This window comes from Salvelinus alpinus, chromosome 20, assembly GCF_045679555.1.
Source record: "Salvelinus alpinus chromosome 20, SLU_Salpinus.1, whole genome shotgun sequence".
NCBI classification, from domain to species: domain Eukaryota; kingdom Metazoa; phylum Chordata; class Actinopteri; order Salmoniformes; family Salmonidae; genus Salvelinus; species Salvelinus alpinus.
In genome coordinates this window covers 4,205,015-4,230,506 of record NC_092105.1, presented here as the reverse complement: position 1 = coordinate 4,230,506, position 25,492 = coordinate 4,205,015, and the positions used below count along the sequence as shown (strand labels likewise).

The 25,492-nt window shown below is 47.9% G+C and overlaps 1 protein-coding gene across 3 annotated transcripts in view; it reads left to right on the top strand.

The window, feature by feature from the left end:
- LOC139546214 (partitioning defective 3 homolog B-like) overlaps positions 1-25,492 on the top strand; it is a 425,714-nt gene that overhangs the window by 199,893 nt on the left and 200,329 nt on the right. For all 3 annotated transcript variants that reach the window (XM_071354341.1, XM_071354342.1, XM_071354340.1), the window contains one exon: positions 632-842. In XM_071354341.1, the coding sequence (XP_071210442.1) occupies positions 632-842 (211 nt within the window). The remainder of the gene's footprint in view (positions 1-631; positions 843-25,492) is intronic.

Genomic DNA, 25,492 nt, shown 5'->3' with positions numbered 1-25,492 from the left:
GCTATCTGTGGCCTGCTGGAGGTCATTTTGCAGGGCTCTAGCAGTGCTCCTCCTTGCACAAAGGCGGAGGTAGCGGTCCTGCTGCTGGGTTGTTGCCCTCCTACGGCCTCCTCCACGTCTCCTGATGTACTGGCCTGTCTCCTGGTAGCGCCTCCATGCTCTGGACACTACGCTGACAGACACAGCAAACCTTCTTGCAACAGCTCGCATTGATGTGCCATCCTGGATGAGCTGCACTACCTGAGCCACTTGTGTGGGTTGTAGACTCCGTCTCACGCTACCACTAGAGTGAAAGCACCGCCAGCATTCAAAAGTGACCAACACATCAGCCAGGAAGCATAGGAACTGAGAAGTGGTCTATGGTCACCACCTGCAGAACCACTCCTTTATTGGGGGTGTCTTGCTAATTGCCTATAATTTCCACCTTTTGTCTATTCCATTTGCACAACAGCATGTGGAATTTATTGTCAATCAGTGTTGCTTCCTAAGTGGACAGTTTGATTTCACAGAAGTGTGATTGACTTGGAGTTACATTGTGTTGTTTAAGTGTTCCCTTTATTTTTTGGAGCAGTGTATAAATGTGTGTGTGATTGTGTTATAACTGTGTGTCTCTCCTCTCTCTCCTCTCCAGATGACCTGTCAGACCAGAGTTCGGGACGGGACACCCCTGCCAGCGGCTCCTCTCGCCAGGGAGTGGGGGAAGCCGCGGAGGAGAGGAAAGACAAGAAGAAGAAGACCAAAGGAAAGAAGAAAGAGAAGCAGTCCAAAGGAAAGAAGATAAGTGAGGATGTGGACGAGCCAGACAAGAAGACCAAGAAGAAGAAAGGTTTTGGTTTACTGAGGTGAGGTCATTTCCTGTCGTGTCCATTCATGTCTTCAGTAAGGACTGCCGTGTCCATTCATGTCTTCAGTAAGGACTGCCGTGTCCATTCATGTCTTCAGTAAGGACTGCCGTGTCCATTCATGTCTTCAGTAAGGACTGGCGTGTCCATTCATGTCTTCAGTAAGGACTGCCGTGTCCATTCATGTCTTCAGTAAGGACTGCCGTGTCCATTCATGTCTTCAGTAAGGACTGTCGTGTCCATTCATGTCTTCAGTAAGGACTGTCGTGTCCATTCATGTCTTCAGTAAGGAATGGCGTGTCCATTCATGTCTTCAGTAAGGACTGTCGTATCCATTCATGTCTTCAGTAAGGACTGTCGTGTCCATTCATGTCTTCAGTAAGGACTGTCGTGTCCATTCATGTCTTCAGTAAGGACTGTCGTGTCCATTCATGTCTTCAGTAAGGACTGCCGTGTCCATTCATGTCTTCAGTAAGGACTGTCGTGTCCATTCATGTCTTCAGTAAGGACTGGCGTGTCCATTCATGTCTTCAGTAAGGACTGTCGTGTCCATTCATGTCTTCAGTAAGGACTGTCGTGTCCATTCATGTCTTCAGTAAGGACTGTCGTGTCCATTCATGTCTTCAGTAAGGACTGTCGTGTCCATTCATGTCTTCAGTAAGGACTGCCGTGTCCATTCATGTCTTCAGTAAGGACTGTCGTGTCCATTCATGTCTTCAGTAAGGACTGCCGTGTCCATTCATGTCTTCAGTAAGGACTGTCGTGTCCATTCATGTCTTCAGTAAGGACTGCCGTGTCCATTCATGTCTTCAGTAAGGACTGGCGTGTCCATTCATGTCTTCAGTAAGGACTGCCGTGTCCATTCATGTCTTCAGTAAGGACTGTCGTGTCCATTCATGTCTTCAGTAAGGACTGGCGTGTCCATTCATGTCTTCAGTAAGGACTGCCGTGTCCATTCATGTCTTCAGTAAGGACTGTCGTGTCCATTCATGTCTTCAGTAAGGACTGTCGTGTCCATTCATGTCTTCAGTAAGGACTGGCTTGTCCATTCATGTCTTCAGTAAGGACGGTCGTGTCCATTCATGTCTTCAGTAAGGACTGCCGTGTCCATTCATGTCTTCAGTAAGGACTGTCGTGTCCATTCATGTATTCAGTAGGGACTGTCGTGTCCATTCATGTATTCAGTAAGGAGTGGCGTGTCCATTCATGTCTTCAGTAGGGACTGGCGTGTCCATTCATGTCTTCAGTAAGGAATGTCGTGTCCATTCATGTCTTCAGTAAGGACTGTCGTGTCCATTCATGTCTTCAGTAAGGACTGTCGTGTCCATTCATGTCTTCAGTAAGGACTGGCGTGTCCATTCATGTCTTCAGTAAGGACTGTCGTGTCCATTCATGTCTTCAGTAAGGACTGGCGTGTCCATTCATGTTTTCAGTAAGGACTGTCGTGTCCATTCATGTCTTCAGTAAGGACTGTCGTGTCCATTCATGTCTTCAGTAAGGACTGTCGTGTCCATTCATGTCTTCAGTAAGGACTGGCGTGTCCATTCATGTCCTCAGTAAGGACTGTCGTGTCCATTCATGTCTTCAGTAAGGACTGTCGTGTCCATTCATGTCTTCAGTAAGGACTGTCGTGTCCATTCATGTCTTCAGTAAGGACTGTCGTGTCCATTCATGTCTTCAGTAAGGACTGCCGTGTCCATTCATGTCTTCAGTAAGGACTGGCGTGTCCATTCATGTCTTCAGTAAGGACTGGCGTGTCCATTCATGTCTTCAGTAAGGACTGTCGTGTCCATTCATGTCTTCAGTAAAGACTGTCGTGTCCATTCATGTCTTCAGTAAGGACTGGCGTGTCCATTCATGTCTTCAGTAAGGACTGTCGTGTCCATTCATGTCTTCAGTAAGGACTGGCGTGTCCATTCATGTCTTCAGTAAGGACTGGCGTGTCCATTCATGTCTTCAGTAAGGACTGTCGTGTCCATTCATGTCTTCAGTAAGGACTGTCGTGTCCATTCATGTCTTCAGTAAGGACTGGCGTGTCCATTCATGTCTTCAGTAAGGACTGTCGTGTCCATTCATGTCTTCAGTAAGGACTGCCGTGTCCATTCATGTCTTCAGTAAGGACTGTCGTGTCCATTCATGTCTTCAGTAAGGACTGCCGTGTCCATTCATGTCTTCAGTAAGGACTGTCGTGTCCATTCATGTCTTCAGTAAGGACTGCCGTGTCCATTCATGTCTTCAGTAAGGACTGGCGTGTCCATTCATGTCTTCAGTAAGGACTGACGTGTCCATTCATGTCTTCAGTAGGGACTGGCGTGTCCATTCATGTCTTCAGTAAGGAATGTCGTGTCCATTCATGTCTTCAGTAAGGACTGTCGTGTCCATTCATGTCTTCAGTAAGGACTGTCGTGTCCATTCATGTCTTCAGTAAGGACTGGCGTGTCCATTCATGTCTTCAGTAAGGACTGTCGTGTCCATTCATGTCTTCAGTAAGGACTGGCGTGTCCATTCATGTCTTCAGTAAGGACTGGCGTGTCCATTCATGTCTTCAGTAAGGACTGTCGTGTCCATTCATGTCTTCAGTAAGGACTGTCGTGTCCATTCATGTCTTCAGTAAGGACTGGCGTGTCCATTCATGTCCTCAGTAAGGACTGTCGTGTCCATTCATGTCTTCAGTAAGGACTGTCGTGTCCATTCATGTCTTCAGTAAGGACTGTCGTGTCCATTCATGTCTTCAGTAAGGACTGTCGTGTCCATTCATGTCTTCAGTAAGGACTGCCGTGTCCATTCATGTCTTCAGTAAGGACTGGCGTGTCCATTCATGTCTTCAGTAAGGACTGGCGTGTCCATTCATGTCTTCAGTAAGGACTGGCGTGTCCATTCATGTCTTCAGTAAAGACTGTCGTGTCCATTCATGTCTTCAGTAAGGACTGGCGTGTCCATTCATGTCTTCAGTAAGGACTGTCGTGTCCATTCATGTCTTCAGTAAGGACTGGCGTGTCCATTCATGTCTTCAGTAAGGACTGGCGTGTCCATTCATGTCTTCAGTAAGGACTGTCGTGTCCATTCATGTCTTCAGTAAGGACTGTCGTGTCCATTCATGTCTTCAGTAAGGACTGGCGTGTCCATTCATGTCTTCAGTAAGGACTGTCGTGTCCATTCATGTCTTCAGTAAGGACTGCCGTGTCCATTCATGTCTTCAGTAAGGACTGTCGTGTCCATTCATGTCTTCAGTAAGGACTGCCGTGTCCATTCATGTCTTCAGTAAGGACTGTCGTGTCCATTCATGTCTTCAGTAAGGACTGCCGTGTCCATTCATGTCTTCAGTAAGGACTGCCGTGTCCATTCATGTCTTCAGTAAGGACTGTCGTGTCCATTCATGTCTTCAGTAAGGACTGGCGTGTCCATTCATGTCTTCAGTAAGGACTGCCGTGTCCATTCATGTCTTCAGTAAGGACTGTCGTGTCCATTCATGTCTTCAGTAAGGACTGTCGTGTCCATTCATGTCTTCAGTAAGGACTGGCTTGTCCATTCATGTCTTCAGTAAGGACGGTCGTGTCCATTCATGTCTTCAGTAAGGACTGCCGTGTCCATTCATGTCTTCAGTAGGGACTGTCGTGTCCATTCATGTATTCAGTAGGGACTGTCGTGTCCATTCATGTATTCAGTAAGGAGTGGCGTGTCCATTCATGTCTTCAGTAGGGACTGGCGTGTCCATTCATGTCTTCAGTAAGGAATGTCGTGTCCATTCATGTCTTCAGTAAGGACTGTCGTGTCCATTCATGTCTTCAGTAAGGACTGTCGTGTCCATTCATGTCTTCAGTAAGGACTGGCGTGTCCATTCATGTCTTCAGTAAGGACTGTCGTGTCCATTCATGTCTTCAGTAAGGACTGGCGTGTCCATTCATGTCTTCAGTAAGGACTGTCGTGTCCATTCATGTCTTCAGTAAGGACTGGCGTGTCCATTCATGTCTTCAGTAAGGACTGTCGTGTCCATTCATGTCTTCAGTAAGGACTGTCGTGTCCATTCATGTCTTCAGTAAGGACTGTCGTGTCCATTCATGTCTTCAGTAAGGACTGGCGTGTCCATTCATGTCTTCAGTAAGGACTGTCGTGTCCATTCATGTCTTCAGTAAGGACTGTCGTGTCCATTCATGTCTTCAGTAAGGACTGTCGTGTCCATTCATGTCTTCAGTAAGGACTGTCGTGTCCATTCATGTCTTCAGTAAGGACTGCCGTGTCCATTCATGTCTTCAGTAAGGACTGGCGTGTCCATTCATGTCTTCAGTAAGGACTGGCGTGTCCATTCATGTCTTCAGTAAGGACTGGCGTGTCCATTCATGTCTTCAGTAAAGACTGTCGTGTCCATTCATGTCTTCAGTAAGGACTGGCGTGTCCATTCATGTCTTCAGTAAGGACTGTCGTGTCCATTCATATCTTCAGTAAGGACTGTCGTGTCCATTCATGTCTTCAGTAAGGACTGGCGTGTCCATTCATGTCTTCAGTAAGGACTGTCTTGTCCATTCATGTCTTCAGTAAGGACTGTCGTGTCCATTCATGTCTTCAGTAAGGACTGGCGTGTCCATTCATGTCTTCAGTAAGGACTGTCGTGTCCATTCATGTCTTCAGTAAGGACTGTCGTGTCCATTCATGTCTTCAGTAAGGACTGTCGTGTCCATTCATGTCTTCAGTAAGGACTGTCGTGTCCATTCATGTCTTCAGTAAGGACTGGCGTGTCCATTCATGTCTTCAGTAAGGACTGCCGTGTCCATTCATGTCTTCAGTAAGGACTGGCGTGTCCATTCATGTCTTCAGTAAGGACTGTCGTGTCCATTCATGTCTTCAGTAAAGACTGTCGTGTCCATTCATGTCTTCAGTAAGGACTGGCGTGTCCATTCATGTCTTCAGTAAGGACTGTCGTGTCCATTCATGTCTTCAGTAAGGACTGGCGTGTCCATTCATGTCTTCAGTAAGGACTGGCGTGTCCATTCATGTCTTCAGTAAGGACTGTCGTGTCCATTCATGTCTTCAGTAAAGACTGTCGTGTCCATTCATGTCTTCAGTAAGGACTGGCGTGTCCATTCATGTCTTCAGTAAGGACTGTCGTGTCCATTCATGTCTTCAGTAAGGACTGGCGTGTCCATTCATGTCTTCAGTAAGGACTGGCGTGTCCATTCATGTCTTCAGTAAGGACTGTCGTGTCCATTCATGTCTTCAGTAAGGACTGTCGTGTCCATTCATGTCTTCAGTAAGGACTGTCGTGTCCATTCATGTCTTCAGTAAGGACTGGCGTGTCCATTCATGTCTTCAGTAAGGACTGGCGTGTCCATTCATGTCTTCAGTAAGGACTGTCGTGTCCATTCATGTCTTCAGTAAGGACTGTCGTGTCCATTCATGTCTTCAGTAAGGACTGGCGTGTCCATTCATGTCTTCAGTAAGGACTGGCGTGTCCATTCATGTATTTGGTATTTTATTAGGATCATCATTAGTTGTTGTTAAAGTAGCAGCTACTCTTCCTGAGGTTCCACACAGAACACGGAACACAGAACACAGAACACGGAACACGGAACATGAAACATAATACAGAACATTAATGGGCAAGAACAGGTAAAGGACAGAACTACATACATTTTTAAAAAGGCACACGTAGCTGACATATCAATACAGACACACAAACTGTCTAGGTCAAAAAGGGGAGAGGCGTTGTGTCGCGAGGTGTTGCTTTATGTGTTATTTGAAACCAGGTTTGCTGTTTATTTGAGCTCAATCTGAGATGGGAGTCCCATGCACTCATGGCTCTGTATAATACTGTATATATCCATGAATTTGTTCTGGATTTGGGGACTATGAAAAGACCCCTGGTGGCATGTCTGGTGGAGTAAGTGTGTGTGTCAGAGCTGTGTGTAAGGTGACTATGCAAACAATTTGTGATTTCCAACATTAATGTTTCTTATAACAAGAAGAAGTGATGCAGTCATTCTCTCCTCAACTCTTAGTCAAGAGAGACTGGCAGCATAGTATTTATATCAGCCCTCTGATTACAATGAAGAGCAAGACGTGCCGCTCTGTTCTGGGCCAGCTGCAGCATAACTAGGTCTTTCCTTGCAGCACTGGACCACACGACTGGACAATAATCAAGATAGATAAAACTAGATCCCGCAGGACTTACTTTGTGGAGTGTGGTGTCAAAAAAGCAGAGAATCTCTTTATTACAGACAGACCTCTCTCCATCTTTACAACCATTCAATCTTTATGTTTTGACCATGACAGTTTACAATCTAAGGTAACACCAAGTAATTTAGTCGCCTCAACTTGTTCAACAGCCACAGAATTTTTTTTATTTTATTTTATTTCACCTTTATTTAACCAGGTAGGCTAGTTGAGAACAAGTTCTCATTTGCAACTGCGACCTGGCCAAGATAAAGCATAGCAGTGTGAACAGACAACAACACAGAGTTACACATGGAGTAAACAATAAACAAGTCAATAACATGGTAGAAAAAAAAGAGAATCTATATACAATGTGTGCAAAAGGCATGAGGTAGGCAATAAATCGAATAATTACAATTTAGCAGATTAACACTGTAGTGATAAATCATCAGATGATCATGTGCAAGAAGAGATACTGGTGTGCAAAAGAGCAGAAAAGTAAATAAATAAAAGCAGTATGGGGGTGAGGTAGGTAAATTGGGTGGGTAGTTTACAGATGGACTATGTACAGCTGCAGCGATCGGTTAGCTGCTCAGATAGCAGATTTTTAAAGTTGTTGAGGGAGATAAAAGTCTCCAACTTCAGAGATTTTTGCAATTCGTTCCAGTCGCAGGCAGCAGAGATTCCTTACCATGGGGGAGTGGTCTCTTTACCCCCCTCCCACCACCACCTAGACATGGGGGAGTGGTCTCTTTACCCCCCTCCCACCACCACCTAGGCATGGGGGAGTGGTCTCTCTTAACCCCCCTCCCCCCACCACCTAGACATGGGGGAGTGGTCTCTTTACCCCCCTCCCACCACCACCTAGACATGGGGGAGTGGTCTCTTTACCCCCCTCCCACCACCACCTAGGCATGGGGGAGTGGTCTCTCTTAACCCCCCTCCCCCCACCACCTAGGCATGGGGGAGTGGTCTCTCTTTACCCCCCTCCCACCACCACCTAGGCATGGGGGAGTGGTCTATCTTAACCCCCCTCCCCCCACCACCTAGACATGGGGGAGTGGTCTCTTTACCCCCCTCCCACCACCACCTAGGCATGGGGGAGTGGTCTCTCTTAACCCCCCTCCCCCCACCACCTAGACATGGGGGAGTGGTCTCTTTACCCCCCTCCCACCACCACCTAGACATGGGGGAGTGGTCTCTTTACCCCCCTCCCACCACCACCTAGGCATGGGGGAGTGGTCTCTCTTAACCCCCCTCCCCCCACCACCTAGACATGGGGGAGTGGTCTCTTTACCCCCCTCCCACCACCACCTAGACATGGGGGAGTGGTCTCTTTACCCCCCTCCCACCACCACCTAGACATGGGGGAGTGGTCTCTTTACCCCTCTCCCCCCACCACCTAGACATGGGGGAGTGGTCTCTTTACCCCCCTCCCACCACCACCTAGGCATGGGGGAATGGTCTCTCTTTACCCCCCCCCCCCCCCCCCAGCATACCTGCCTGGTCCTGCCTGTCTCCCACCCATCATACCTGCCTGGTCCTGCCTGTCTCCCACCCAGCATACCTGCCTGGTCCTGCCTGTCTCCCACCCAGCATACCTGCCTGGTCCTGCCTGTCTCCCACCCAGCATACCTGCCTGGTCCTGCCTGTCTCCCACCCAGCATACCTGCCTGGTCCTGCCTGTCTCCCACCCAGCAGACCTGCCTGGCCCTGCCTGTCTCCCACCCAGCAGACCTGCCTGGCCCTGCCTGTCTCCCACCCAGCAGACCTGCCTGGTCCTGCCTGTCTCCCACCCAGCAGACCTGCCTGGCCCTGCCTGTCTCCCACCCAGCAGACCTGCCTGGTCCTACCCTCTCCTCCTGCTCCTCCCTGTGGTCCATGAGAGAGAGATGGAGAGCGGCCCACTGTAGACCCCAAGCTGCCTGTCTTGGACCCCTCATTAGAATCCAGCCTTGTTGTTCAGAGTAAATAAGTCTTAATTCACTAACCTTCTCTGTGGGTGACGGACAACCCCAATGAAAGGTCAGAGAGAAACAGTGTTTTTAATGGAATGATACTTCATGGAAGAGGGTAGGAAGGAGGGAGGGACGCAGCAGGGTTTAAGGAGGAGTCTGGATACATTTGGAGATGTCCCTGTCTTGTTAATGTCTGATTACCATACTAGTGGTCTATTACCATCATTTTATAAACTCCTGTTCTCCTGCCTTTCAGTCATGATAAACCATATTAACTCATCCTCCCTCTCTTTGTCCCGAATTTACTTCTCATCCCCTCTTCCCTCTTCCCCCCATCCCTCTTCCCTCCTCCCCCCACCCCCCCCTCCATCTACTCTTCCCTCTTCCCCCCATCCCTCTTCCCTCCTCCCCCCACCCCCCCCTCCATCTACTATTCCCTCTTCCCCCCATCCCCCTCCCCCCCATCCCCCCCTCCTCCCCCCATCCCCTTATCCCTCCATCTACTCTTCCCTCTTCCACCTCCATCTCTCTCCACTCCTCTCCTCTCATCTCACATCCTTCCCACACCTCTCCTCTATCTCATCTATCTCATATCCTCTATCTCATCTCTCTCCACTCCTCTCCTCTATCTCATCTCTCTCCACTCCTCTCCTCTATCTCATCTCTCTCATCTCCTCTATCTCATCTCTCTCCACTCCTCTCCTCTATCTCATCTCTTTCCACTCCTCTCCTCTATCTCATCTATCTCCTCTCCTCTATCTCATATCTCTCCTCTCCTCTATCTCATCTCTCTCCACTCCTCTCCTCTATCTCATCTCTTTCCACTCCTCTCCTCTATCTCATCTATCTCCTCTCCTCTATCTCATATCTATCCTCTCCTCTATCTCATATCTCTCCTCTCCTCTCCTCTATCTCATATCTTTCCACTCCTCTCCTCTATCTCATCTATCTCCTCTCCTCTATCTCATATCTCTCCTCTCCTCTATCTCATCTCTCTCCACTCCTCTCCTCTATCTCATATCTTTCCACTCCTCTCCTCTATCTCATCTATCTCCTCTCCTCTATCTCATCTCTCTCCTCTCCTCTATCTCATCTCTCTCCTCTCCTCTATCTCATCGCTCTCCACTCCTCTCCACTCATATATCTCTTCTCCTCTCTCTCCACTCATATCTCTACCATCCTCTCCTCTCTCTCTCCTCTCTCTCTCCTCTCTCTCTCTCCTCTCTCTCCCCTCTCTACCATCATCTCCTCTCTCTCTCCTCTCTCTCTCCTCTCTCTCTCCTCTCTACCATCCTCTCATCTCTCTCTCCTCTCTCTCTCCTCTCTCTCTCCTCTCTCTCCCCTCTCTACCATCATTTCCTCTCTCTCTCCTCTCTCTCTCCTCTCTCTCTCCTCTCTACCATCCTCTCCTCTCTCTCTCCTCTCTCTCCCCTCTCTACCATCCTCTCCTCTCTCTCTCCTCTCTCTTCCCTCTCTACCATCCTCTCCTCTCTCTCTCCTCTCTCTCTCCATCCTCTCCCCTCTCTACCATCCTCTCCCCTCTCTACCATCCTCTCCTCTCTCTCTCCTCTCTCTCTCCTCTCCTCTCTCTCCCCTGTAGTTCTGAACCGTATTAACTGAGAGGAAACAGTGTCTGGTGATTGGGTGTCTTTCTACACCCCCCCAGCCTTGCTCTGCTTCTCTCCCGTTGGTCTATTTGACTCCTAATGCACTGGGAAAATCACCTGACTTGTAGCTAGTCCCTCTATGAGCTACTGATGGGAGGATGATCAACTGCTAGGATGATGACATGCTGCAGAGATGACCTACTGCTGGGAGGATGACCTACTGCTGGGAGGATGACCTACTGCTGGGAGGATGACCTACTGCTAGGATGATGACATGCTGCAGAGATGACCTATTGCTGGGAGGATGATCGACTGCTGGGAGGATGACCTACTGCTGGGAGGATGATCGACTGCTAGGATCATGACATGCTGCAGAGATGACGTACTGCTGGGAGGATGACCTACTGCTGGGAGGATGACCTACTGCTGGGAGGATGACCTACTGCTGGGAGGATGACCTACTGCTGGGAGGATGACCTACTGCTGGGAGGATGACCTACTGCTGGGAGGATGACATACTGCTGGGAGGATGACCTACTGCTGGGAGGATGACCTACTGCTGGGAGGATGACCTACTGCTGGGAGGATGACCTACTGCTGGGAGGATGACCTACTGCTGGGAGGATGACCTACTGCTGGGAGGATGACCTACTGCTGGGAGGATGACCTACTGCTGGGTGGATGACCTACTGCTGGGAGGATGACCTACTGCTGGGAGGATGACCTACTGCTGGGAGGATGACCTACTGCTGGGAGGATGACCTACTGCTGGGAGGATGACCTACTGCTGGGAGGATGATCGACTGCTAGGATGATGACATGCTGCAGAGATGACCTACTGCTGGGAGGATGACCTACTGCTGGGATGATGACCTACTGCTGGGAGGATGACCTACTGCTGGGAGGATGACCTACTGCTGGGAGGATGACCTACTGCTGGGATGATGACCTACTGCTGGGAGGATGATCGACTGCTGGGAGGATGACCTACTGCTGGGAGGATGACATACTGCTGGGAGGATGACATACTGCTGGGAGGATGACCTACTGCTGGGAGGATGACCTACTGCTGGGATGATGACCTACTGCTGGGAGGATGATCGACTGCTGGGAGGATGACCTACTGCTGGGAGGATGACATACTGCTGGGAGGATGACCTACTGCTGGGAGGATGACCTACTGCTGGGAGGATGACCTACTGCTGGGTGGATGACCTACTGCTGGGAGGATGACCTACTGCTGGGAGGATGACCTACTGCTGGGAGGATGACCTACTGCTGGGATGATGACCTACTGCTGGGAGGATGATCGACTGCTAGGATGATGACATGCTGCAGAGATGACCTACTGCTGGGAGGATGACCTACTGCTGGGAGGATGACCTACTGCTGGGAGGATGACCTACTGCTGGGAGGATGACCTACTGCTGGGAGGATGACCTACTGCTGGGAGGATGATCAACTGCTAGGATGATGACATGCTGCAGAGATGACCTACTGCTGTGAGGATGACCTACTGCTGGGATGATGACCTACTGCTGGGAGGATGACCTACTGCTGGGAGGATGACCTACTGCTGGGAGGATGACCTACTGCTGGGATGATGACCTACTGCTGGGAGGATGATCGACTGCTAGGATGATGACATGCTGCAGAGATGACCTACTGCTGGGAGGATGACCTACTGCTGTGATGATGACCTACTGCTGGGATGATGACTGTCTGGAATAGAGACTGCTCCATGGAAGGAGTATTTTTATGTCTTGGGCAGATGAGCTCTATAAACCTTTGTTTTTCCTGGTGGTGTAGCAGGACTGTGTATCCCAGTACTGTATTAACTCCTGGTGGTGCAGCAGGACTGTGTATCCCAGTACTGTATTAACTCCTGGTGGTGCAGCAGGACTGTGTATCCCAGTACTGTATTAACTCCTGGTGGTGCTGCAGGACTGAGTATCCCAGGGACCCGTATTAACTCCTGGTGGTGCAGCAGGACTGTGCATCCCAGTACTGCATTAACTCCTGGTGGTGCAGCAGGACTGTGTATCCCAGTACTGTATTAACTCCTGGTGGTGCAGCAGGACTGTGTATCCCAGTATTGTATTAACTCCTGGTGGTGCAGCAGGACTGTGTATCCCAGTACTGTATTAACACCTGGTGGTGCAGCAGGACTGTGTATCCCAGTACTGTATTAACTCCTGGTGGTGCAGCAGGACTGTGTATCCCAGTACTGTATTAACTCCTGGTGGTGCAGCAGGACTGTGTATCCCAGTACTGTATTAACTCCTGGTGGTGCAGCAGGACTGTGTATCCCAGTACTGTATTAACTCCTGGTGGTGCAGCAGGACTGTGTATCCCAGTACTGTATTAACTCCTGGTGGTGCAGCAGGACTGTGTATCCCAGTACTGTATTAACTCCTGGTGGTGCAGCAGGACTGTGTATCCCAGTACTGTATTAACTCCTGGTGGTGCAGCAGGACTGTGTATCCCAGTACTGTATTAACTCCTGGTGGTGCAGGCAGGACTGTGTATCCCAGTACTGTATTAACTCCTGGTGGTGCAGCAGGACTGTGTATCCCAGTACTGTATTAACTCCTGGTGGTGCAGCAGGACTGTGTATCCCAGTACTGTATTAACTCCTGGTGGTGCAGCAGGACTGTGTATCCCAGTACTGTATTAACTCCTGGTGGTGCAGCAGGACTGTGTATCCCAGTACTGTATTAACTCCTGGGTGGTGCAGCAGGACTGTGTATCCCAGTACTGTATTAACTCCTGGTGGTGCAGCAGGACTGTGTATCCCAGTACTGTATTAACTCCTGGTGGTGCAGCAGGACTGTGTATCCCAGTACTGTATTAACTCCTGGTGGTGCAGCAGGACTGTGTATCCCAGTACTGTATTAACTCCTGGTGGTGCAGCAGGACTGTGTATCCCAGTACTGTATTAACTCCTGGTGGTGCAGCAGGACTGTGTATCCCAGTACTGTATTAACTCCTGGTGGTGCAGCAGGACTGTGTATCCCAGTACTGTATTAACTCCTGGTGGTGCGGCAGGACTGTGTATCCCAGTACTGTATTAACTCCTGGTGGTGCAGCAGGACTGTGTATCCCAGTACTGTATTAACTCCTGGTGGTGCGGCAGGACTGTGTATCCCAGTACTGTATTAACTCCTGGTGGTGCGGCAGGACTGTGTATCCCAGTACTGTATTAACACCTGGTGGTGCGGCAGGACTGTGTATCCCAGTACTGTATTAACTCCTGGTGGTGCAGCAGGACTGTGTATCCCAGTACTGTATTAACTCCTGGTGGTGCAGCAGGACTGTGTATCCCAGTACTGTATTAACTCCTGGTGGTGCAGCAGGACTGTGTATCCCAGTACTGTATTAACTCCTGGTGGTGCGGCAGGACTGTGTATCCCAGTACTGTATTAACTCCTGGTGGTGCAGCAGGACTGCGTATCCCAGTACTGTATTAACACCTGGTGGTGCAGCAGGACTGTGTATCCCAGTACTGTATTAACACCTGGTGGTGCGGCAGGACTGTGTATCCCAGTACTGTATTAACTCCTGGTGGTGCAGCAGGACTGCGTATCCCAGTACTGTATTAACACCTGGTGGTGCAGCAGGACTGTGTATCCCAGTACTGTATTAACTCCTGGTGGTGCAGCAGAACTGTGTATCCCAGTACTGTATTAACTCCTGGTGGTGTAGCAGGACTGTGTGTCACAGTACTGTATTAACACCTGGTGGTGCGGCAGGACTGTGTATCCCAGTACTGTATTAACTCCTGGTGGTGCGGCAGGACTGTGTATCCCAGTACTTTATTAACTCCTGGTGGTGCAGCAGTGATCTGTCGCATCCCAGTACTGAGATTAACACCTGGGTGTGTGCAGCAGGACTGTGTATCCCAGTACTGTATTAACACCTGGTGGTGCGGCAGGACTGTGTATCCCAGTACTGTATTAACTCCTGGTGGTGCAGCAGGACTGCGTATCCCAGTACTGTATTAACACCTGGTGGTGCAGCAGGACTGTGTATCCCAGTACTGTATTAACTCCTGGTGGTGCAGCAGAACTGTGTATCCCAGTACTGTATTAACACCTGGTGGTGTAGCAGGACTGTGTATCCCAGTACTGTATTAACTCCTGGTGGTGCAGCCGAACTGTGTGTCACAGGTAGTATTAACTCCTGGTGGTGCAGCAGGACTGTGTGTCACAGGTAGTATTAACTCCTGGTGGTGCAGCAGGACTGTGTAGTCACAGGCAGTATTAACTCCTGGTGGTGCAGCAGGACTGTGTAGTCACAGGTAGTATTAACTCCTGGTGGTGTAGCAGGACTGTGTAGTCACAGGCAGTATTAACTCCTGGTGGTGCAGCAGGACTGTGTAGTCACAGGTAGTATTAACTCCTGGTGGTGTAGCAGGACTGTGTATCCCAGTACTGCATTAACTCCTGGTGGTGCAGCAGGACTGTGTATCCCAGTACTGTATTAACTCCTGGTGGTGTAGCAGGACTGTGTATCCCAGTACTGTATTAACTCCTGGTGGTGCAGCAGGACTGTGTATCCCAGTACTGTATTAACGCCTGGTGGTGCGGCAGGACTGTGTATTCCAGTACTGTATTAACACCTGGTGGTGTAGCAGGACTGTGTATCCCAGTACTGTATTAACTCCTGGTGGTGCGGCAGGACTGTGTATCCCAGTACTGTATTAACTCCTGGTGGTGCAGCAGGACTGTGTATCCCAGTACTGTATTAACACCTGGTGGTGCAGCAGGACTGTGTATCCCAGTACTGTATTAACTCCTGGTGGTGCAGCAGGACTGTGTATCCCAGTACTGTATTAACTCCTGGTGGTGCAGCAGGACTGTGTATCCCAGTACTGTATTAACTCCTGGTGGTGCAGCAGGACTGTGTATCCCAGTACTGTATTAACTCCTGGTGGTGCGGCAGGACTGTGTATCCCAGTACTGTATTAACTCCTGGTGGTGCAGCAGGACTGTGTATCCCAGTACTGTATTAACTCCTGGTGGTGCGGCAGGACTGTGTATCCCAGTACTGTATTAACTCCTGGTGGTGCAGCAGGACTGTGTAGTCACAGGTAGTATTAACACCTGGTGGTGCAGCAGGACTGTGTATCCCAGTACTGTATTAACTCCTGGTGGTGTAGCAGGACTGTGTATCCCAGTACTGTATTAACTCCTGGTGGTGCGGCAGGACTGTGTATCCCAGTACTGTATTAACACCTGGTGGTGTAGCAGGACTGTGTATCCCAGTACTGTATTAACTCCTGGTGGTGCAGCAGGACTGTGTATCCCAGTACTGTATTATCTCCTGGTGGTGCAGCAGAAGAATTAGGATGTTTTATATTTACCTAACAGATGGAAATCTACCTTAATACACACACACACACACACACACACACACACACACACACACACACACACACACACACACACACACACACACACACACACACATACACACACACGTATACAAGTACACACACACACCACACACACACACACAACGGCACACACACACACACACACACACACACACACACACACACACACGTATACAAGTACACACACACACCACACATACACACACAGCGGCACACACACAGACTGGCACGCTAAAGAACATATGGTATCTGAGAATGTGTGATCATGATATTTTGCTTGATTGCCATCAAAGGTGTGATAAGGAAAGGAAAATGTAATTTCCTGTTTATGAAGTGTGAATAAGAAGTTTTTCCAAGTTGAAACTTCTCAGAAAGTTTTTCAGTTTTGTTGCCTTAAAGGGATATTTCGGGATTTTGGCAATATTTCTGTATTTTTCGAGCATGCTAGCAGATACACATAGACTTCCAGGCATTACGCTAATGCTAGTTAGCATTGGCTCGTGAAACTACCTCATTCTGGACACAGAGACATACAAACTACCTGTAATGTCCTTCATACTGGACACAGAGACATACAAACTACCTGTAACGTCCTTCATACTGGACACAGAGACATACAAACTACCTGTAACTTCCTTCATACTGGACACAGAGACATACAAACTACTTGTAACGTCCTTCATACTGGACACAGAGACATACAAACTACCTGTAACGTCCTTCATACTGGACACAGAGACATACAAACTACCTGTAACGTCCTTCATACTGGACACAGAGACATACAAACTACCTGTAACGTCCTTCATACTGGACACAGAGACATACAAACTACCTGTAACTTCCTTCATACTGGACACAGAGACAAACTACCTGTAACGTCCTTCATACTGGACACAGAGACATACAAACTACCTGTAACTTCCTTCATACTGGACACAGAGACATACAAACTACCTGTAACGTCCTTCATACTGGACACAGAGACAAACTACCTGTAACGTCCTTCATACTGGACACAGAGACATACAAACTACCTGTAACTTCCTTCATACTGGACACAGAGACATACAAACTACCTGTAACGTCCTTCATACTGGACACAGAGACATACAAACTACTTGTAACGTCCTTCATACTGGACACAGAGACAAACTACCTGTAACGTCCTTCATACTGGACACAGAGACATACAAACTACCTGTAACTTCCTTCATACTGGACACAGAGACATACAAACTACCTGTAACTTCCTTCATACTGGACACAGAGACAAACTACCTGTAACGTCCTTCATACTGGACACAGAGACATACAAACTACCTGTAACTTCCTTCATACTGGACACAGAGACAAACTACCTGTAACTCCCTTCATACTGGACACAGAGACATACAAACTACCTGTAACGTCCTTCATACTGGACACAGAGACATACAAACTACCTGTAACGTCCTTCATACTGGACACAGAGACAAACTACCTGTAACTTCCTTCATACTGGACACAGAGACATACAAACTACCTGTAACGTCCTTCATACTGGACACAGAGACAAACAAACTACCTGTAACGTCCTTCATACTGGACACAGAGACAAACTACCTGTAACGTCCTTCATACTGGACACAGAGACAAACTACCTGTAACGTCCTTCATACTGGACACAGAGACAAACTACCTGTAACGTCCTTCATACTGGACACAGAGACAAACTACCTGTAACGTCCTTCATACTGGACACAGAGACAAACTACCTGTAACGTCCTTCATACTGGACACAGAGACAAACTACCTGTAACTTCCTTCATACTGGACACAGAGACATACAAACTACCTGTAACTTCCTTCATACTGGACACAGAGACAAACTACCTGTAACTCCCTTCATACTGGACACAGAGACAAACTACCTGTAACGTCCTTCATACTGGACACAGAGACAAACTACCTGTAACGTCCTTCATACTGGACACAGAGACATACAAACTACCTGTAACTTCCTTCATACTGGACACAGAGACATACAAACTACCTGTAACTTCCTTCATACTGGACACAGAGACAAACTACCTGTAACTTCCTTCATACTGGACACAGAGACAAACTACCTGTAACTTCCTTCATACTGGACACAGAGACATACAAACTACCTGTAACTTCCTTCATACTGGACACAGAGACAAACTACCTGTAACTTCCTTCATACTGGACACAGAGACAAACTACCTGTAACGTCCTTCATACTGGACACAGAGACAAACTACCTGTAACTTCCTTCATACTGGACACAGAGACATTACATTAGTTTCCACCAGTACATCTGCCTCTGGGGAAGTATATTGCCAAAATTCCTAGGTACCCCTTTAATTGCATGTTATTACTGTGATCTCTAGAGTCACAAAAAATACAGTTTCATCCACAAAATATAGTCAGACTTTAGAATGTGAGACTCTAGAATGTGAGACTCTAGAATGTGAGACTCTAGAATGTCAGACTCTAGAATGTTATACTCTAGAATGTGAGACTCTAGAATGTGAGACTCTAGAATGTGAGACTAGAATGTGAGACTATAATTTGAGACTCTAGAATGTCAGACTCTAGAATGTGAGACTCTAGAATGTGAGACTATAGAATGTCATACTCTAGAATGTCAGACTCTAGAATGTCATACTCTAGAGTGTGAGACTCTAGAATGTGAGACTCTAGAATGTTAAATACTTCCAGTCCTCTTCTTACGACATACTCATTCGTACATCCCAAATGGCGATCAATTCCCTTTGTAGTGCACTACTTTAGACCAGGGCCCCTAGGCTAGTGCACTCCTTTAGACCAGGGCCCATAGGGTAGTGCACTCCTTTAGACCAGGGCCCATAGGGTAGTGCACTCCTTTAGACCAGGGCCCATAGGGTAGTGCACTCCTTTAGACCAGGGCCCATAGGGTAGTGCACTCCTTTAGACCAGGGCCCATAGGGTAGTGCACTCCTTTAGACCAGGACCCATAGGGTAGTGCACTCCTTTAGACCAGGGCCCATAGGATAGTGCACTCCTTTAGACCAGGGCCCATAGGGTAGTGCACTCCTTTAGACCAGGGCCCATAGGGTAGTGCACTCCTTTAGACCAGGGCCCATAGGGTAGTGCACTCCTTTAGACCAGGGCCCATAGGGTAGTGCACTCCTTTAGACCAGGGCCCATAGGGTAGTGCACTCCTTTAGACCAGGGCCCATAGGGTAGTGCACTCCTTTATACCAGGGCCCATAGGGCAGTGCACTACATAGGGAATATAGTGTCGTAGGGTCCTGGTCTAAAGTAGTGCACTATATAGGGAATAGGGCTCTGGTCTATAGTAGTGCACTACATAGGAAATATAATGTCATTTGGGACACATACTTTGCCTTCCATTAGTTAGCTAGATGTTTTTAATTTGTCTAAATATATAAATATAATAATCTAAATAAATATGCACTAAGAGTCATGGAAGGAGGTTTTTTCTTTTAAGGCTCTAAATGTTTCCTCTGTCGTGCTGTGAAGAATATCTTATAACACTTATAATACTAATAATACTTATAATACTTATAATACTTATAATACAAACAGCATCCAGTTTGACATGGATTCAATCCTACAGTATCAAGACGATGCCTTGAGAGAGTAAGAGGTGTGGCAGTAAACAGAATGATCCACACACACACACACACACACAGACACACACACACACACACACACACACACAGACACACACACACACACACACAGACACACACACACACACGCACACACACACACTCCCTATGACAGTGTATTTTGATAATTACTGTTGAATGCTCTCTCCCACACACATATGCCAGGGAGCTGTTGCCTGCGTCCCAAGTTAAACCATAGTCCCTATTTAGTGCACTACTTCAGACCAGAGCCCTATTGTAGTGCACTATATAGGGAATAGGGGTCCGTTTTGAATATAGCTGTTGTGTTTCTGATGTTGTTTTCCTAAACTACTAAACTAGATGACAGATGGTTTACCCTCCCTCCCTCCCTCCCTCCCTCCCTCCCTCCCTCCCTCCGCTAATTAAAAACAGGAGGACCCTCAGAGAGACAGGCAGGGTAGACCCTCCTGTACACTACAGTCAAGCACTGCAGAGCAGCCACACAGGCCCATATCTACAAGAGCACACAGGTCTCGCTCGACCTCACCTAACTAACATCTGTTGACTGACTACCTCACCTAACTAACATCTGTTGACTGACTACCTCACCTAACTAACATCTGTTGACTGACTACCTCACCTAACTAACATCTGTTGACTGACTACCTCACCTAACTAACATCTGTTGACTGACTACCTCACCTAACTAACATCTGTTGACTGACTACCTCACCTAACTAACATCTGTTGACTGACTACCTCAGTGAGACAGGATGGTCTGTTGACTGACTACCTCAGTGAGACAGGATGGTCTGTTGACTGACTACCTCAGTGAGACAGGATGGTATGTTGACTGACTACCTCAGTGAGACAGGATGGTCTGTTGACTGACTACCTCAGTGAGACAGGATGGTCTGTTGACTGACTACCTCAGTGAGACAGGATGGTCTGTTGACTGACTACCTCAGTGAGACAGGATGGTCTGTTGACTGACTACCTCAGTGAGACAGGATGGTATGTTGACTGACTACCTCAGTGAGACAGGATGGTATGTTGACTGACTACCTCAGTGAGACAGGATGGTATGTTGACTGACTACCTCAGTGAGACAGGATGGTCTGTTGACTAATGACTCACTACCTCAGTGAGACAGGATGGTATGTTGACTGACTACCTCAGTGAGACAGGATGGTCTGTTGACTGACTACCTCAGTGAGACAGGATGGTCTGTTGACTAATGACTCACTACCTCAGTGAGACAGGATGGTATGTTGACTGACTACCTCAGTGAGACAGGATGGTCTGTTGACTGACTACCTCAGTGAGACAGGATGGTCTGTTGACTAATGACTCACTACCTCAGTGAGACAGGATGGTCTGTTGACTGACTACCTCAGTGAGACAGGATGGTCTGTTGACTGACTACCTCAGTGAGACAGGATGGTCTGTTGACTAATGACTCACTACCTCAGTGAGACAGTATGGTATGTTGACTCACTACCTCAGTGAGACAGGATGGTCTGTTGACTAATGACTCACTACCTCAGTGAGACAGTATGGTATGTTGACTCACTACCTCAGTGAGACAGGATGGTCTGTTGACTAATGACTCACTACCTCAGTGAGACAGGATGGTATGTTGACTGACTCACTACCTCAATGAGACAGGATGGTATGTTGACTCACTACCTCAGTGAGACAGGATGGTCTGTTGACTAATGACTCACTACCTCAGTGAGACAGGATGGTCTGTTGACTAATGACTCACTACCTCAATGAGACAGGATGGTATGTTGACTGACTCACTACCTCAATGAGACAGGATGGTATGTTGACTCACTACCTCAGTGAGACAGGATGGTCTGTTGACTGACTCACTACCTCAGTGAGACAGGATGGTATGTTGACTAATGACTCACTACCTCAATGAGACAGGGTGGTATGTTGACTGACTCACTACCTCAATGAGACATGGTGGTATGTTGACTGACTCACTACCTCAGTGAGACATGATGGTCTGTGGACTAATGACTCACTACCTCAATGAGACAGGATAATATGTTGACTAATGACTCACTACCTCAATGAGACAGGATGGTCTGTTGACTGACTCACTACCTCAATGAGACAGGATGGTCTGTTGACTAATGACTCACTACCTCAATGAGACAGGATAATATGTTGACTAATGACTCACTACCTCAATGAGACAGGATGGTATGTTGACTGACTCACTACCTCAATGAGACAGGGTGGTATGTTGACTGACTCACTACCTCAATGAGACAGGATGGTCTGTTGACTCACTACCCCACTGAGACAGGATAATATGTTGACTAATGACTCACTACCTCAATGAGACAGGATGGTCTGTTGACTAATGACTCACTACCTCAATGAGACAGGATAATATGTTGACTAATGACTCACTACCTCAATGAGACAGGATGGTCTGTTGACTAATGACTCACTACCTCAATGAGACAGGATGGTCTGTTGACTCACTACCTCAATGAGATAGGATGGTCTGTTGACTCACTACCTCAATGAGACATGATGGTCTGTTGACTAATGACTCACTACCTCAATGAGACAGGATGGTCTGTTGACTCACTACCTCAATGAGACAGGATGGTATGTTGACTCACTACCTCAATGAGACATGATGGTATGTTGACTAATGACTCACTACCTCAATGAGACAGGATAATATGTTGACTAATGACTCACTACCTCAATGAGACAGGATGGTCTGTTGACTCACTACCTCAATGAGACAGGATGGTCTGTTGACTCACTACCTCAATGAGACAGGATGGTATGTTGACTCACTACCTCAATGAGACATGATGGTCTGTTGACTAATGACTCACTACCTCAATGAGACATGATGGTCTGTTGACTAATGACTCACTACCTCAATGAGACAGTACGGTCTGTTGACTGTTATAAACTGGGTTGTTCGAGCCCTGAATGCTAATTGGCTGACAGCTGTGGTATATCAGACCGTATACCACGGTTATGACAAAACATGTATTTTTACTGCTCTAGTTACGTTGGTAACCAGTTTATAACAGCAGTAAGGCACCTCGGGGTTTTGTGATATACGGTCAATATACCACGGCTAAGGGATGTATCCAGACACTCCGCGTTGCGTCAAGCAGAAGAACAGCCCTTAGCCGTGTTATATTGGTGATATACCACACCTCCTCGGGCCTTATTGCTTAAATAAGTCACTGTTTGAACAATGAGACAGGATGAGACAGAATGAGACAGAATGAGACAGGATGAGACAGAATGAGACAGGAGGAGACAGGATGAGACAGGATGAGACAGGAGGGCCTGAGGAGCTGTGGACCACAGTCAGTGTGTGACTGTAAATATAGACAGGATGAGACAGGATGAGACAGGATGAGGCTGGAGGAGCTGTGGACCACAGTCAGTGTGTGACTGTAAATTGAGACAGGATGAGACAGGAGGCTGGAGGAGCTGTGGACCACAGTCAGTGTGTGACTGTAAATAGAGACAGGATAAGACAGGATGAGGCTGGAGGAGCTGTGGACCACAGTCAGTGTGTGACTGTAAATAGAGACAGGATGAGACAGGATGAGACAGGATGAGGCTGGAGGAGCTGTGGACCACAGTCAGTGTGTGACTGTAAATAGAGACAGGATGAGACAGGATGAGACAGGATGAGGCTGGAGGAGCTGTGGACCACAGTCAGTGTGTGACTGTAAATAGAGCTGTGAGGACGTGCTACCGAGGGTTCCATATACATATTCCCTTTATCAACACAGCCTGCTGCTGGGGAGGGAGAGATGTATAAGACACCATGCTGTCTGTTCGTGTACCTCCTATCTCTCTCTTCCCCCTCTCTCTCCCCCTCTCTCTCCCCATCTCTCTCTCTCTCTCTCTCTCCTCTCTCTCTCTCTCTCTCTCTCTCTCTCTCTCTCTCTCTCCCCCTCTCTCTCTCTCTCCCCATCTCTCTCTCTCTCTTTCCTCTCTCTCTCTCTCTCTCTCTCTCTCTCTCTCTCTCTCTCTCTCTCTCTCTCTTCCCCCCCTCTCACTCTCTCTCACTCTCCCCATCTCTCTCACTCTCTCTCTCTCTCTCTCTCTCTCTCTCTCTCTCTCTCTCTCTCTCTCTCTCTCTCTCTCACTCTCTCTCTTCCCCCTCTCTCTCACTCTCTGTCTCTCTCTCTCTCTCTCTCACTCTCTCTCTCTCTCTCTCTCTCTCTCACTCTCCCCATCTCTCTCTCTCTTCCCCCTCTCTCTCACGCTCTCTCTCTCTCTCTCTTCCTCAGTCTCTCTCTTCCCCCTCTCTCTCACTCTCTCTCTCTTCCTCAGTCTCTCTCTTCCCCCTCTCTCCCTTTCTAACTTTGTAGAACAGTCCTGTATGCCAAATAGAATCAAATGCTTTTTGGAAGTCGATAAAGCAAGCGTACATTTTGGTGGACATGTTTATCTATCAGGGTGTGTAGGGTGTAAATATGATCGGTCGTGCGATGTTTTGGTATAAATCCAATTTGGCTTTTACTCAAGACATTGTGCTTATTGAGGAAGTTTAGAACTCTTACATTGATAATACTACAGAAAACCTTCCCCAGGTTACTGTTCACACAAATGCCTCTGTAATCGTTAGGGTCAAACTTGTCTCCGTTCTTAAAGATTGGAGTTATGAGTCCTTGATTCCAGATGTCAGGGAAATAACCTCAGGATCAAATTAAACCGTTTTAATAAATGACAATGACATTTTGCACTAGTGAGTTTGAGCATCTCATTTAGGATGGCATCAGGTCCGCCTGCCTTTTTACATTTGAGAGCCTGAAGTTTCTTATAGAGCTCCTGGTCAGTAATTGGGGAGTCCAGTGGATTTTGATTGTCCTTTATAGCTTTTTCTAATCCATTCAACTTCTCATGAATTTGCCGTTGTTCTGCGTTGGTGTCAGTTTGAACGGTGTTGTCGAGTGTTTTAAAATGGGTTGTCCATATGTCACCATTTTGTATCGCTAATTCCTCTTGATTAGATTTTTTTTTTTTCTTCAATTTTGCCAGAAGTTGTTTGTGTTTATGGACTCCTCAATTAGTGTCAGCTGCTTGCTGTTGTACTGTGCTTTTTTGGTTCTGAGTGTTACGTTTATAGATTTTAAAGTCTCACGGTAATGAAGGTGTAATTCACCAATTTTTGGGTCTCTGTGCTTTCTCTCTGTCTCTCTCCCCTCTCTATCTCTCTTTCTCTCCCTCCCATCTCTCCCTCCCTCCCATCTCTCTCTCTCTCTCCCTCCCGTCTCTCCCTCCCTCTCTCTATCTCTCTCTCTCTCCCTCCCATCGCTCGCTCTCCCTCCCCCCCATCTCTCTCTCCCTCCCATCTCTCTCTCCCTCCCATCTCTCTCTCCCTCCCATCTCTCCTCATCCCGTCTCTCTCTCCCTCCCGTCTCTCTCTCTCTCTCTCTCTCTCTCTCTCTCTCTCTCTCTCTCTCTCTCCTCCCATCTCTCTCTCCCTCCCATCTCTCTCTCCCTCCCGTCTCTCTCTCTCTCTCTCTCTCTCTCTCCCTCTCTCTCTCTCCCTCCCTCCCGTCTCTCTCACTCTCTATCTCGCTCTATCTCCCTCCCATATATCTCTCCTTCCCATCTCTCTCTCTCCCTCTATCTCTCCCTCCCTCCCGTCTCTCTCTCTCTCTCTCTCTCTCTCTCTCTCTCTCTCTCTCTCTCTCTCTCTCTCTCTCTCTCTCTCTCTCTCTCTCTCTCTCCCATCTCTCTCTCCTTCCCTCCCGTCTCTCTCTCTCTCTCTCTCTCTCTCTCTCTCTCTCTCTCTCTCTCCCGTCTCTCTCTCTATCTCTATCTCTCTCTCTCCCTCCCGTCTCTCTCTCTCACTCTCTATCTCTCTCTCTCTATCTCT